The 17,347-nt window shown below is 34.1% G+C and overlaps 1 protein-coding gene across 5 annotated transcripts in view; it reads right to left on the reverse strand.

Moving 5' to 3' along the window:
• The window catches only part of LOC132560678 (disabled homolog 1-like), a 28,153-nt gene extending 13,091 nt beyond the window's left edge, over window positions 1–15,062 (reverse strand). For 3 of the 5 annotated variants that reach the window (XM_060225374.1, XM_060225353.1, XM_060225366.1), the window contains exons 1-8: window positions 14,957–15,062; window positions 8,685–8,746; window positions 5,809–6,027; window positions 4,994–5,208; window positions 4,282–4,416; window positions 3,663–3,807; window positions 2,601–2,662; window positions 1,759–1,809 (exon numbers count right to left, since the gene is read on the reverse strand). In XM_060225374.1, the coding sequence (XP_060081357.1) occupies window positions 1,759–1,809; window positions 2,601–2,662; window positions 3,663–3,807; window positions 4,282–4,416; window positions 4,994–5,208; window positions 5,809–5,968 (768 nt within the window). In that variant the 5' untranslated portion in view covers window positions 5,969–6,027; window positions 8,685–8,746; window positions 14,957–15,062. Of the gene's footprint in view, window positions 1–1,758; window positions 1,810–2,600; window positions 2,663–3,662; window positions 3,808–4,281; window positions 4,417–4,993; window positions 5,209–5,808; window positions 6,028–8,684; window positions 8,747–14,768; window positions 14,830–14,956 lie in introns of those variants that run through there. The other 2 variants (XM_060225359.1, XM_060225382.1) reach the window with 2 other exon arrangements.
• Between the last annotated feature and the right edge of the window lie 2,285 nt (window positions 15,063–17,347).

The following is a 17,347-nucleotide window of genomic DNA, read 5'->3' on the forward strand; positions in this document are numbered from 1 at the left end:
TTACCACATATTTCTTTACTTAATTACTCAATGCTGATGTTTAAATGTAAGTATGTACATGTGAAGATTTTAGTAAATAAAGAACAAATATTCAGCTAGAATTGAAGCGAAGTACATGCAGACCACTGCAAATAATATACAATGTCACTGAAGCAGTGGAGCAGATGTAAACTTTCTTATTTAGATGGGAAAAAGAAATGGATATATATATATATATATTTACTTATACAATGTACTTCATTGTATGATTATCATAAGTGAATGGGGCAACCACATAAAATAAAAGTAGGTTTATTATAATGAACTATAGATTGCACATGGTCGCCTATTGTGCACAATACACCAGTGTTTTTTTGGGGGAAAAAGTCTAAAGAAAATTCCCTCAAAAAGAATATTACTGGAGAATAAATTTTACACTGGCATAGGAACTTGGCTGGGTCAAATCATTTGTCTGCGGATCAGAAAACAATGTTGTTTTCACACGGTGTGCTCAGAAAAGGTAAGGTGTGAAATCTTCTGAAATTGTTATAGATGTGGGTGCATGCATGGGCTTATCACCAAGCATCGCTTATTGTTTTCATATTGTAGGTATTGACCTGCAAACAGGACAGGATAGTATATCACTTAGCTGAGGATAACCGATATGTTAGTAAGTATTAGCAAGGTCAGCTGGATTATTTCTTACATGACTGCAGTTAAGTTTTATTAATAAGGACCATGGAATGTTATGAATATAAATTTATCATCATTTTACAATACATCAAACAGTAAATTTCCTTTGTATCAAAGGTGCAAAAGAAGGATTTTAAAAACTTAAATATCCCCAATTGGGCCCATCCCTCCTGTCCCTGAGGGCCAGAATCCACTGTTTATACAAAAATGATTGCCCTTCATCCAAGAATACTTCAGACTGAACTTGGGCAGTATCCATTCATTCCTACAAGAGGAGTGATATTTTAAAGAATATATTCTATTTCCCCTATCGGGTCCTGCCCATCCCATCTTACGGGCAGAGGCCTTATGTATTTACAAGATTGGTTCCCTCTTTCCCCTAGGATGCTTCAGACCAAATTGTACAAAATTCATTCATTCTTACAGGAGGATAGGATTTTAAAGAATTTATTCTATTTCCGTATTGGGTCCAGCCCCTAGGGGCCGAGACCTTATGACTATACAGGATTGATTCCCCCTCACCAAAGATTGCTTCAGACCAAATCTGAGCAAAATCCGTTCATTCCTAAAGCAGGAGTAGGATTTTAAAAAACCTTCAAAATTTCAAATTTTGGGACCAGCCTCTGGGGCCAATAGCCAATATTTTATAAACTTGGTTCCTGTTTCCCAAAAGATGCTTCTGACCAAATTTTGTCAAAATCTGTTCAGTTGTCCATGACTAGTATCAATTTTTAGTAAAAAGTTGACAGATGCTGAACACAGGACACTGGACAGACAATTGACACTGCACCATATCTTAAGCTCACCTAGTCCAAAAAAGAACATTTTCAAAAAAGAAATATTTGTGAGCTTGTTGGTACAAATATAGGAAAGATCTGTCACAGTTGTCCATAAGATATATCAAGGCGTTTTAACCCAGTAAATTAGGTGTTTGATGATATATTTACTATGACAAGGAGGAAGGATTTAGTTATAACACTATCCAACAGACTTGCAAATAAACAACAATAAGAAAGCATTAGCTGGCTAATAGTAGTCAGAAGCACAAGAACTACACACACCAAGAGCACAGTGTTGAGAACTTACGGCATAAATGTGTTCTGGACTATCCTCTATGGGTGCTCCATTGGTTGGCACCTGGTTGCATGCACATCATTAGTTGAATACTTATTTATAAAATTGAATATCTATACTACAATCATCAATTAGATTTGAGTTCATAATTAAGTCATTCCTTTACTAGCATCATATATTTTTAGCAACATTCTGGATACATGCAGGTTGGTACCAGAAATTTCTCTTTGCCCCAAATAATTTGATGACATTGGACAGAAATGCAGTAACAATTGGTGTGTTGTTATTACATTTTAATCATAGAAACATTTAAGAGAGGTGGTAAATGTTATAAAGGATGTATAAATTAATAAATAGCCTGCATCTTAATGGTATTTAACTTGGCTACCTATAGTCCCATCAGGTGTAGAACTTTTAAAGCATTCATCAACAAGTCTGAACATAAATTTCATTCATTTTTGATGCCAATCTGGAGACTTCATCATAATCAAACATGACATCTACTTGCCAGAACTGTATAGATTTGTACTTTAATACACCGCTGGAAGAGTAATTGGATTGTCTTTAGGGACCATCTTAAACATTACTTTTTCCTTAAAGTTTTATAGACAGGAATGCATATAATTAAGTATCCATTCAAGTTTTTGAAGATCTTCTCAATCTAAAGCTCCAACAAAATTAGGTCTTCACCATTAAAAGGGACAAAAGTATTCCATTTTTTATTCTTTTTCTGATTTGTTCACCCATTATGAAAATATTTGGAGCTGTAGATTTGACCTTAATCTGTAAAACAGTCATTGAAACTTTCTGAGGACTGAATCAATTTTCTCTCCCCCATTTCCATAGGCCCTTACCTGGTATACTGGCTCGTCATCCGTAGAAGATTCTGCACCAAGTTCTCCTCCAAGCTTGATAACTGTGAAAAAATACTGTCATTATTCTTTTTTCTTAAGCCATCATAAAACAATTCCAAATCATTAATACATTTCTCCTACATCAGATCTAGAATTACAATAACATTTTCTCACAAAATTCATAGGGCGATTCATTTTTCCTAAGGAAAGGATATTTACAACCTATGCAGGGTACTTAAAAGATAGTTTTCACATGATATATGCCAAAAACAACAGGGTCATATCATCATTTGATGCAACCTAACCATGTCACAATCGGATAAATCAATAATATCAACACATATTTATCTGACCATTGATGATGGCACAATGTACCAATATGGAGTTCACAAAAGCAACTTCAATCTTTAACTTAGATTTGAATTGGTATTTGGTCACAAGCTAGACTCCTTATGTTTTTTCTGGATGTAATTTTTTCATAGTAATCTATTTGCAGAATATATACGAGGTTTATTTTTATCTTCTTCTAATTTACTTAAACCCTTTATAGGAATATTTTAGATGAATAAAAGACACCTAACTAGTATAAAAAAAATCCTCTGTAAACAGGAAAACAAAATCCTTAGTAGGAGCATTTTGTTCCTGCTTCATTCTCTAAGATTTTAAACAAAATATTTGTAATGTGAACAAGATTTACATATAAAAGGTGAATTCCTCTAAAAATCCTTTAATGTTTCCTATATCAAATTATCTGGACTAGGGATACCAAGGCCAGACATCAAATAGAAAACAAGCAGGTCAGTCAGTCAACATAAACCAAGAGAAAGAGATGATGATTGTACTAGTATTGACCAAGTTTCCTTATCCTTCAGGCATGAAAGCATGGACAGAAAGACAGACAAACTGACAAACAGACAGACAGAGTGGCAAATATACATGCTCCCCCTAAAATGTTTGGGGAGCATAAAAATCTGGAAACACAAAATATTTTTTAAAATGCTCATTATGATCTATGAATTCTTAGTAATAACTTTAAGTTGGCCTTATAACTTCAGAATATACCATTGGGATCATCTGCTGGTTTGGTGTCAATCTTAGTCTGTTCTTCTTCTTCCTCTGCCTTCTGTTTGGCCTCCTCCATTTCTTTTTTCTTTTTTTCATAGACAACTTGGAAAAGGTCCCTGAGAGTTAGAACCAAGGCTTCAGCCTAAAAATGAAATGCCAGTTACAGCAAAAAGATAACAGGAAAAGAGACTGTGCCTAACATACATGTTATTCATAGCAACACAGCCTCTGCCTAACAACAATGCATAGCACTTCTACAGTAACAGGCCCTACATTTGGACATGCGCCAGATTAAAACGGTCTTCAAAGGGATACTCTAGAGAGCTGCTTATTATAACAATCAATTAAAGCCTCAAATGATGTGAACATAGGAAAAGGGTGATATCAATTTACAACAACCCTCTAAACTTCACTGCACAGGAATAACGAATTTTGATGCCAGGACATAAAGTATATATATATATATATATATATATATAAAACTTAAAACGATTACTAATATAATACGGCACATGCCAAAGTCACATTTGTAGTAATTCTATAGTATCTCTTTACAATATTTTCAATGACAGACGGGTGTAATTAAGACAAGATTTATCTTGTTCAATTAACATACAGCTTTCTCGGTCTTGATTCCGAAGAATTTGTGTGTTCCATCTCCTACTCCAAAGATATAACCAAAGGCACGGCTATCTGTGACATCCCTGGATATAAAGGATATTTTGTGGACAGCATGTGTGTAGTTCACTACCTGTAAAGGATCGTAGGATAAAGGGAATGATTAATGATTAAGTTACTCATTCACTCAATTTTACTGTTAACAAACTGTTAAAATCAATATCCTTTAAGCAGTACAATCCATATAAATTTTACACCAGTGATCTGGTGTTGTCTTCAAGCCTGAAGAATGTTTTTATCAATGATGAGGATAAATGATGAGTGACATATTAAATTTACTGTCTCCACAATCTTCCTACAAATTTTTTTTCTACTAAACAATACTTTTTATACATGTATACATGTGAGGGATATGCATATATAATTCATAATCAGTTACCCAGTACACATACAGGTCACTAGACAAACTTTGATAAGATAAATGGACAAAGGTCTGTAACTTTCTATAGTGGTGCAACAGATTGGACTTCAGTAAGCACCAACCCAGAAAGTAATCCTTACACATAATCTGATAATTGTAGCTAACAAAATACAGGAGATATAGCATCCATGAAATGATGCACAGACTGACTAACCAACTGATCAACTGACAAGTAGATTGGTCTCCTAACATGGCTAGGAGATTATCAAGAGCAGACAGAAATACATACAGCAGTCTTAAGGTCAATGAGTTTGATGCCCTCCTCAGACACATTAACAATGATCCTCTGCTTATGTTGTCCAGATGCCTTTACCGAGAGCTTGAGTCTGTAGATTGTCTCCTGGCACATTCTGTCACCTCGGGCATCAGGGACATCATCCACGCCTATCAACTTGGCATTGAAGTTCACACCCTCACCTTGAAATCTTGTGGGATCATTCTTGTCTACACAATATATACAAAATAAAATCTTATTTGTAGAATCTTTAAACGGAGAGAATATTTTAACTTTCTGCATACATTTAAGCAAGCTAAATATATTTTATATATATCGGGATATATTCTTGCAGCAAGACGTTATGTATGAGATAATTGTCATTTCAACCTCGTTACAAGTTTTTAGACTTCTCCTTTGGGGGTTTTGGAAATGATATACATTTTTATTTCCTCTGTCATGGCTATTCAGACTATTAGTGTTATGGATAAGAAACTAAACTTTCATTTTACCTGTCCTGACAGGTTGCTGTGGTATTAGCCTTTTTTACCCTTATCCTTACTGGTTGTTATATGTTTTGGGTTATGTTGGGAAATGTTTCCATTATCAGTTAACCTCCTTTCTGACAGGACATTTCTGCAACTATCAACCGGACCCATACCTTGCCTGTTTCTCTAATTACAGGCAGTTGCTGATTTGAGGCTGTGGAAGGGAAACAAACCTTTCCTTTTTACCTGATAAGTTTGAGTTGTTCTGGGGATATAGATCAGAGAAGACATTTTTGCCTCTTTCCTGGCAGGTTCTTTTAGTGTTGTAGAGGGGAGACGTACCTTTCTTTTTCACTTGCTTCCTTACAGGTTGTGGTTGCTTTGGGGCTGTCGATGGTGTAGAAGATGTGGTACTAGTGGCAGTGCTGGAAGGAGATGATGGTTCACTACCCACCTCAGAAACTGGCTGGGCCTCAGGTACAGGCTCTGTTGTACCCGACATCTCTAATCTGTCTTGTAGACAATTATAGCTGTATTGCCTTTCAGATTCAATTTATATCACTGGAAAGACAAGAAAAGAAATCAATACTTTTTTCAGGTTCTGATAAAATTCTATTTCTGTATTGTAGGATTATTTTATTACTGTGTGTTTCATATTTAAAGCTCTCTCTATAAGGAAGTAAATATTAACATCCCACTTCCCACCCTGCTGCCTGTCCCTGCGGTATTGACAATAGGAGGAGGAACCATACACATATGATGTACAAATCATAAATGTCTAAATTTTTGAAAATATTATTATAACTTAGAAGTTTTACAAAAAGAAGTTTCATGACAAACAATACAAAGATCTCAAAGGTGACATGCTCTGATGATAAAAATATGTCACAGCCTGAGTAATAAATTTCAGAAAGATTTGTGGAGACTTTTTCATCTGAGGTATCCTGAGGTAACTTTCTCTGAAAATGTTTTTCTGTACAAACCTCCTGCTACCATATTTATATGGTTGGGGACATACCAAATGAACATTATTTTAGAACAGAGATTTTCCCCAGTTATTTGAAATAGAGTCTGCTTGTAACATTGGGGGTAGAAAATATATCAATTGGGAAGGAATCTTAAGGATTTATTCATTTTCGGAAACAAGGGTTGTCAGAGATGGGTCATATTCCCCAAATGGGACAAAATTTAAGTATGAAAAATAACAAATGGCAATAAGAAAAGTGTGACTGTTGTGCAATACCCTCCTACTTGCTGAGAGCTAACTTCCTATGAACTTTCATGTTGATACCTCTCATAGTTCCAGTGTAATGCTCCAGACAAAATTTAGGTATGAAAAATAACAAAAAAGAGTGATGGTTCTTGTGTCCTGCACTTCTTGCTGAGATCTATCTACCTGTGACGTTTCATGTTTGTATATCTTTTAGTGTTAGTATAATGCTTCAGACAAAATCTAAGTATTTAAAATAATAAAAGGCAATAACTCATAGATTATGCAAAAGAGAGTGATGGTTCTGGTGCACTGCACTTTTCCTTGTTGAGATTTATCTAGCTACAAAGTTTGATGTTGATACCTCTTATAGTTTTTGTGTTATGCTCCAGACAATATGCTTTTCCTTTGGGGAGCATATCAAATCCAATAGGGAATGAAGCCCACTTGGCCTCCCTCCCCACCTCTCCAGAGCTCCCAGAAAAAAAGCATGTATGATGTTATCATATGCTCACCTTTATTTCATAGACGTCACCATATCAATTTTTTTTTGTCTCGTGCTCATCAACTTCAAAAGTCAATGAGTCTGTCCATCCTACACCTGTTGGTATACTTGTCTTATAAGCCTGATAATGACACACTTATGGGATCAATAGATATATATAGCCGGGTTGAGATAACTTAATTTTAATTTTACAATAAGGTCTGAGCCACTGGCTGATTTCTACATCCAGTGCTTTATCTATAACTTCTACAGGTAGTATATGTGTACATTGTCAGTCATATAGCAATACATTTCAGCTTAATCGTGACGTCATTATATCTATATCATCATGACAACTATAATCCTTTAACTTGTGAACTTTTCCTAAAACCCTAACAGCTCATGTGATCACTCCCAATGTTGTGACAGCTGCATGACATTACAGCTACTTACCTTTGACCTTAGTCACAATGACATTATGACAGCTTAAATTATCACTTCATTATAAATTCCTTGATATTACACTACCAATATCTCTTCCACAGCCTTTATTTCCCAAAAAGTCAATCCCTAAATATATAGAGTAGAACTGAACAAGGGCACTTATATTTCATTGTGACAAGAATAGCTGGTTAGAATATCTGTCAGAGATCAGTAGTTCTAGGTACAAATCCCAGTTTCATAACAGCATTTTCCCTTTTCTGTCACATTTGGTAGTTTACAAAATATACACATGAAGTGGTAAAAGATTCTAATGTGTCTACAGGGTCAAAGAGGATTGGGCAGTTGCTGGTGACCTGCAGGCTATATGTCATATCTCCTGTTCAATCAGTCCTACCTTCCTGTGTAGCCTTAGCTCATATAGTATATACCTGTAGTCAACCAAACATACAGTAGAGGTAACATATTGTGTAGTGACAACATCAACTTAATGTACATTACATGCTCCAGAGTTTCTATAAGTTTTCTTAATGTCCTGATGATGGCGGCATAGCAGCTGAATCATGTAGACATATTCAACAAAACATCCCTGTAGTGTAGCATTCCTTTTTGCTTTATTATATCAGTTTTCTTGTATACAAGTGAATGAATATATATTGACCTACTGTTAACTCAACCATGAAATCAAGTCACCATACACTACATGTATAATATACATTGACCCATTTTACAAACAGACATCCCCTAAACCAAGCACCTAGCCCTTGTGTGGTAATATTGTGCAGTGGTACTGGAGACAGTATGAAGGCATATAGCAAGTCATTAAAGCATTGTCACATAGTTTGTTTTTTTCTAGTTCCTTTTTGCCCTGACATTATATGTATTTCTGATTATCATGTTCAAGCATCCACAATGAATTTTCAAAACGTCACAGGGAAAAAAATGCTCACTGCTCAACTATTAATGATAAGCTAGAAATTCTGGGTTCAATCAGCAGCACATTGTTTTTGTTTTTTTTTCACAAACTTAAATCCACAATGTATTCTCAGATGTTGTATCTAAATGTTAGATAATTAAACTTACCTGATGATAAAGGAATCCCTCGGGACTTTTATCACACAATCTCCTTATGGTTACTACGTAATCTGAAATAAACGAGTTTACACCTTATAATTAAGTACACTTATATCATCATAAACTGTCATAAATACTCCAGAGTGAATCCACTCTATGACCTATGCTAATATACACATTAACACAAACAGTACACATGGTGAAATTAGCTTCCTACATAGGTAATGGAAGTCAACAGTAACACTTCTCCTATAAAATCACACCCTAGCAAAGATTGTGAAAACTAGGAGACAAAACATCTATAGGTCATTTTGCCTAAATATCAAGTCATTGCTGGGACATCGTCAACAATTTGAGTTTAGTTAAAATGTAAAAAAATAAATCATTACACCTTATAGTGAAAAAAAATCTTTTCATAAGAAGTGATAGGTGTGGTTCCTCTTGCCAAGTGTTATAATTAGTCATCACTATCCTACTAGTCTGTATTTACACAAAGGTAAAAACCTACAGTGTACCTGGAACATATCAAGGCTTCTAAAGTCTTCTCACTCATACAAAGACTAAATGCAATATGAACCTTGACTCTCTTTTCCAAATTCACTGTGTATAACATTCAATCCTTGTCCACTTAAGACACTAATACTTTGCTAGTATCTGAGTACCATGCACCGTCTCTCCCCTTGGGAAGGGAAGTTGACATAATGACAGGGTGACCTTGGCCTGCACCAGCATACATTTCACAAACACACATAATATCAAGACAAGTGTTCTAAAGAGAACTGTTATTGTAGTGGTTTCTCAATAGTATAGTTATTATCAATAAATACTTCATTATTTTATCTCATCCTCCATATCATTCAAATAGCACAAACTATCATTTTTAAACATTCCCGTCAGTCTATTTTTCTTTTTCTATTCAATGAAATTCTCATACAATTTCACACTGTATCTTGCTATTTCCCTGTTAACATTCATTATCTATTTAATCATTCTGGATATGTTTTATGACAGATTCCTGAAGATTACAGAGCAACAAAGAACCTGTCCCAAAAGCATTTTCCATGTTTCACAAACATGACATGAAAACAATGTCAAAAAATTTGAAGTATGTAAGGTAACCCTAGCTTAATCACTGTCTGGACTGTCACAAATAAAGTTTGTTCTATACTTTAGGTGAATGCAAGTTTTTCGATAAAAATCTTTTAATGAATTAATAAGTCCTATATATTTCACTCCCAAACAATTATATTACTGGTAATATTGTCTGGATACAAAGCAGGCCAAAAAAGGCAGCGTTGCATGGGTTTTAATTGCTGTCATTGCAATTATTTTTTCTGGTATGTTTATGTATATATAATCAAAACACAAAGGAAACAGTATTTTACCTTTAATTTATGGTTCCCAAATCAGAGAATCAATTATCATGAAAACAATACATTAGTACATTACAAAACACATACCGGTAAATATACAAGTTTTACTTGAATACTTGATTTTTATAGTCAACATTCATCTCCATTTGAACAGCTCCCATAAAGCAATGGTTTCATACTGACATTGTGTCCAAAATGGAGGAGAAGGTATACCATAAAGATATAAGTATTACACAAACTGATTACGTTTATCGTAAACATCCTAATAATTCGGTGTTATTGCCCGATTTAAGTATGTTACTACTATTTACTTGAGTTGCTGTAATGATGTCCTCCACATGTACATGTTTCTGTTCGAGATAACGATGACATTGTGATAAGTTGCTTGTAACAACATGCCTGTCTGTACCAGCAACATCACACAGCATTTAACTTATTTTAGACAAATTTTAATTTCATTTCTAGGGGGAGGGGAAGATGAGGATGGTATATCACATATTTTGCATTGCTATCACTAATGTTTTCAAAATCTATTGTAACAAAATATTCAAATAGTATATACGATGATACAAAATTGTTATATTAACAGCTATACACAAGACAAATACTTGTACCATGCCCTGTACAAACTTGTATATGATACAGATAAAATACAGGAACTTTGCACTTCTACTATGATGATCAAGGATTACATACCTATTGACCTGTAACAGCTCGCTATATAGGTGAAATACCCTTCAGATTAAGCTTATGCCTTGTTGTCAACTTTCAACTTTAGGTTGATAAAAAGATCCTATTTACGTACTGGACTGGAAGCCTTGCAATTGGTATTGAATACCAATTATACTGTAGTAGTATATGTAGAGGATCTTACGTAAGTGTCAATGTGATATGGAATTAATCAAATGTGTTCAATAATTTGATATCTTCTATCCTTTATGCGAGAGACATACCAAATTATTTAATAATTTTAATAAATTCCATATTACATCGGCATAGACGTAGATTCTATTTATCATAAAAACGATATTCCCCAAAAATAAGCATAAACTCCCAAATGATTATCTTCTAAGACAGGCTTATTTTAATGCAGATGGTACCTATTTAAGTACTGATACAATCATGTGATATCACCAAGCTGGGACTAGAGGTAGTCCATCTCTTCAGATTTTATGTGATAAAATTTGATTTAATTACTTTTATTTTAATAGTAGATATACTTACACCACAATTAACACACAAAACATATTTGTCATCATATTATTATTACTACCAGGGTCACATATACATCCATTTCTGCGAAGTTTATAATACTGATATCTATGTTTATACATCTGCTGAGTGACAATCATGTTTTTCTACACTTATTTGATATACCAATCATATAAAATTTACTTCATTTTCAAAATTCTCCACCGTCATCATTAGCCTTTGTCTCGTAATCAGCAAGTATTCACAAAATGCCAAGTTGAAATATCATGTTATAGAAAACCAAATGGTTTACTGAGGTCTGGAAAGAGTGACGTCACAGAAGGGTCTATCTTTATTAATTACAATGTCACAATAGTGTTATCGGTACTAAACGTGTTTTACAATATTTAATGACATAGCTGCATGACATGACACAACAGGCCAGTTATGTGATAAAACTAGATATGACATAGTAGTTTGAAGCTACAAAAATAAATCGTCAGAATATTACATTTATGGCTGGTATATATAAGCTATATATATCGACTAATGTTGTGGCTATTTCTATGTAACTTTGATGAATTCATATGATGAAGACTGTGACAATTGTCATTACATTTGTTATCATAGTGCAAATCATGCCACTTTGTTCATGATTTACAGGCCAGAAAGAATTTAATTCTTTCATGAATGGTAAATTTATTTGCCTTAATTGTAACAAATACTTTGATATTATTAAAGACATTATCAAATATATTTTATCACTAAATCTTATTATAAGATGGCTAACAGTGTCTATAACATATTTTTTAATTATTTCAAAAGTATGTCTAACTTCTGACTTGAACACTGAAAATATAAAACTATGTGAAACTCTCTTTTAGTAATCTAATGAGAAATTAAAAATTTACACTAATACACAACGACACGATTTAATTCTTTACCATACACCACATCACCGTATGTATGTTAAATGTACATGTCATGGTTCGTTTAATACCAATTAAAACCTCTCCTCTGATGAGAAGTAAAGAATACACCCCCTTAGAATATACAATACACAGGCAAACTTCCAAGTTATTCTGATAGTTTCCACAAGTACACTACTGGTACACGTATATATATGTACCACAACGGCTGAGATTCTATAAAATAATTATAAATTGTTTTTTTCCTCCAGCAAAGCCTAATCTGAATTTTAAATTTCTGACCTCTCATACTGAATTAGTTACTTACATACACAGTATTGCCAACCTCTCAGAGAGGATGATCAGGTCATGACCAGCTAAATCAAGGGTAAAAGTGTCAAAACAAGGGTCATGTGTTTAACAACTTTTATTTGCATCATTTTTTTTTTGCTAAAACATAAAGTTTTAACTGTGTACATAAATATTTACTACTTTGTGTTAGTAATTATATACAGAACTTCTTTCATTACATCCTTATTATACCTATTCTTCATACTTCTTGAAGCTTCAAGTGGCGACTTTGGCTACTACTAGTACTATGAATGATCCATTATACCAGAATGTACAAAATTAAACCAACATATGTCAGTGTCTAATTCAAATCTCTAAGCTTTCCTTCCTAAATTTCCATTACATGTATCATTCTGTTATTGAAACAAACAGAAGTGTTGTATATCTTTTTTTTTTAATCAGAAAGAAACCTGAGACTGTTATTGCATGCAAAAGTAGTGCTTTGTCTTAGTCGTGCTTCACCTGGTTCTAATCACATTTTGAAAATAATCATGAAAAATCTTGTCAGAAACCTCCATAACTTAATAAATGATTACAGATCTCTCTTTGTAAATATTTATTTATATTGTTGGAATGTCCCAATTTGGCAATAACAAAGACCTTCCGCAGACTAGATAAATTTTGATTACCAAAATACTTTTTACATAAACTGGAATGTATCTTACTTCTTCACATTGCTGACTTCAATAGGCTCTGGCAGCAATTACTTATGATGAGAATGTCTATGTATTCAAAATGGATTGAACAATTAAATGAAAGATATAAGATAAGATTTTCTCTGTACTCTGTCCTCTCATCAGATGGTTGGTTTGGTTGGTTGGTTGGTTGGTTACAGGTTTTCCATCTCTGTGACTCCTTCTATATCATGACTTGACGAGTGTCAGTGTGTCAGGGCGACGTGAATTTCATTAGATGAAACAGCTTGACCATAGCAAATGGGCGATAATCAATTTGCCCTATGTGATCACAGACATGTACAGTTAACTTACCTTCAAGGGAGCTTACTCTTGTATAACAAAGCCATAAGGTACCATGTTATCTTTATGTGATATAGTGTGGACGTGTTGATAGACATAAACTTGTATCATTTCAATGAATTGCCATGAGTAGGCTTATCATGCAGAAATGGGCTGATGTCAGATTAATACAGTATATTCATTTTTAGTAAGTAAAACTAAAAAAACTAACAAGTAATTGATTATCATAGTGTTGTTCTGATATTTGATTAGACAGTTTTAAAATTACAATTAATCCATGATAATATATCAGAATCAATTATTTGACTGAAATTTCTCTATGTAATTATTTAACATTTAAAAGAGCCCATAATGATAAATATATGTATGTATCAGGTGGGCATGCTAAGCATTTTCCATGCTAAGTCCATGCAATTTGTCTTCAATTAATACTACTACTAATCTAACAAACTACAAATGATTGTTGATTACTAAGTGTATTATGTCAATAAGAGATACTTTTGAAGATTCCTGACAATAAATATTAACTTAACATCACATACCTTCTGTTGACTAATTTCATGTTGGAATTTAACACCAAATTTAAAAAATAAAAAAATAGCTTTCTGTAAAAGCTGCTACATATAAAGCGTATTAAAATATATTTAATTGTTATCTGATGATAATGAATCCAAATAAAATTCATGTGCATGAGATCAGGTATATTTATATATCTGATTATTACACATTTACAATTGCTGATATGACTTTCAAAAATAATGGACAAAACCTGATAGAGTAAATTACATTTGAAAAAGCAAAAGGCCACATAAACAAATTATCATGTTAGAATTAAATGTTGAATGACCGCTATATCAATTAAGATGTCTTTTCAAAATAAAATTAGGTAGGTCTAGTATCTTTGTGGAACTACATTGGAATACATTTTATTTATTTATTGTTTTATTTCGGGTCAAAATATCTTCGTACCACCCTCGCCTTTCAGTTTCATTTTAGAATCACGTTACCGGCGTAGAACATGTTCAGAAAAAAGCTTCAAACAAAAACCCCGATATCACATACGAAATCCGATGTTAACGAAGTTATTCAATTATAACACTTTGGGCGTATCAGGAGAAATTTTTGAGAGTGGCTCAAGGTGGTGAATGGGGGGCGTGACATCTACTTTAACAAGGCAAGTTCACTTTCTATGTAGGGAAAGTGTCGGGACATACAGTGTGGCGAAACCAGCGAAAAAGTGACACCATCCACATACAAGTACAAAGAATGTAATAGGATATAAGACACACTTACCTCTCTATCATTACTAGCATAATCGTTAAAATCCCACTAATATTTGGCGATTGTGGTCAGACACTATCATCGCCTTTGGGGTGTAAACAGGACAACGCGCTACTTACACCACCAGCTCTCGAACTTCATCTTAGGTAAACGTCAGATACACTGCCTGCTAAAATAGTCGAACAACTATCATAACTTACCCTCATGATACTGTTAGGACATCGGATGACACTTTTTACCGCTTCGGACTGAGCAAATAGAGTTAGCAATTCTCCAACTTCACTGAAAAATTCACGAGGTTAACAACAGACAGTACTCGCCACTAATACTCTACAGTCAGGTGCCCGGATAATTGAACTATGAACCTGACGTCACGCCATACAGCAGACGACATATTTTGATAAAAGTTTAATGCCAATATAATTAATTTCAGTAATTGAAATAAAAAATGTGAATTATGATTTGCCATATTTTCACACTTTTATTTCTAAATAAGGTAACTTCGAATGCAGAGTGGACTTGGGACTTATATGCCTATGTAGCCATCCAATGGAACACATTTCGCTTTCCTTGGACAACTTCATGGCGTGACAGCCAGCATCCGTATCAGCTGATTTTCCATAAATTACATTGATTGGTCAGGCAGTCTTGATGACGAAATTTTAATGAAAATTAGCAAATAGGCTTGATTTTCAAGAAATGCAGCCTATTCCTATAACCTATGTAAGTCCTCGTTTAGCATATAGATCTGGTCGGGAAATTCATCTGCAGATTTGGCCATTGATCGGATTTGAAATAGTTCTAGTAGGTTTGTGCCCTACTTTATTAATATATATGTCGCATTTTGAGCACGATTTGATATTGAAAATGACAATCTGCAGGCAATTTGCAGAACTGTCAGTTTTAAAGGCATTCGAGTTTTTTTTTCAACACCAAGATAATCATGACTATCGCTTCCATCAGTCATTTTGACGGTCCAAAGTTTGCAAGTTGATCATCTTTCCCCCAAAGAATCACCTTATTGGTAGGATGGAGGTTGGGACGTATCTTAACTCCCAGCATCGCTTCTGCATACCATATTTTGTGTATCCAATATTCAAAATAGCTACCATGCCACTGAGCAACCATGTCATTTCGGAATTTGACTACGACGTGCCTGATTTCAAGTTATGCATGCCACATTCTGACTTCGTTGAATATTCAAGATGGTTCCAAATGACCATCTTATAGTGGATAATTTGAGTCATAACCGTTATTTTAAAAACTGGTGTTTCATTTAGTACTGTTCGTCATAATGTGACATGCAACACGGAATCCAACATAACAAGAATCTCAGCCCCAGGGACGTATTGAGTGGTTGATTTGTACCAAATATGTCGCTATTTTGCACCTCTTAAATACCATTCTTTTCACAATGACAGAACGAAGTAAGGGTGGACCATGTAAACTGATGCCGTGGAGCGGCGTTTGTCTGTCTTGCGTCAAATTTTATTCCTTTTAATCAAGAAGACCATATTTTGCTCTGGTAACTTCTTGGAATGAAGCTAAACAAAGTACCCGAAGCAAAATTACCTTGACCTATATTTAGGGTCACAAGAATCAAATTTGTTTAAACCCTCAAACAATATCTTCTGAATAATAGAAAAAAAAAAGATATAAAATAATTATATTTGACGGGTAGGATCCCCAGTTGACGACGGACAAAGTTCGAAAAAAATGACCTTGACCAATACGTAAGGTCACAAGTGTAACATATGTTAGAACTCTCAAACGACGTCTTCTGATTTACCAAAAGACATGAAATAATGATGTTTGACTAGTAGTTTAGCGAGATGAAGCACAATGAAATATGAATGACATTACGACAATCTAAAACAATGGTTCAGATTTTTCAAAGCACTCAAACTACTTTTCCTATTATCCTGGAAATGCAGTACTTGGCTGGTAGTTTCCTGTTCCAATCTCAGAAAGGATTTAGAACAAGAATGATATTTAATCTTCTGTGTTATAAACCTTTTTTCAAAGTTTGAATAATGATATTTTACCCACAAGATGTGAACGTCAATGATGTTAGACGCGAAAGAATTAGTGAAAACATCCACGACCAGATGAACAATGCAGGCCCATTAGGCCTCGTTTTTATCTTGTTCGTTCTGTCAACGAAAAAAATGTTCAGCGGGCTGAATAGGCGAGTAATAATCATTTCGCCATTAAACATACCCAACATGATTAATTTATCTGGGGTCAGCATCGTGTCCAACATTAGATGAAGCACTAAAAAATGTCTACCCTACTAGTTGTAGTGTCGTTTAAATTTTATCTATTTTCTGAAATCATTATTTTCGCGCTTCGTGATTCTCGTAGACTTGAGGGGTAACTAGGCCTAGAAATAATGCACACTTCTTTTCTAAGAAAATTTCTTTTTAATTTTCTTTTAAATTTCTTTTTATCAATATCATTGATGCATATCTAAGACTCAAAGAAAACCTACATCAAAAACACGAAAAAAGGTGTTTTTAGTGCTGCTGAAGTGAGAACAATAACAAGAATTGTTTAAGAATTTGATGATGGCTGTCCAAATATTCTTGTGA

This window comes from Ylistrum balloti, unplaced genomic scaffold (genome assembly GCF_031769215.1).
Source record: "Ylistrum balloti isolate Yb309-2 unplaced genomic scaffold, AGI_CSIRO_Ybal_v1 Utg369668, whole genome shotgun sequence".
Classification (NCBI taxonomy): domain Eukaryota; kingdom Metazoa; phylum Mollusca; class Bivalvia; order Pectinida; family Pectinidae; genus Ylistrum; species Ylistrum balloti.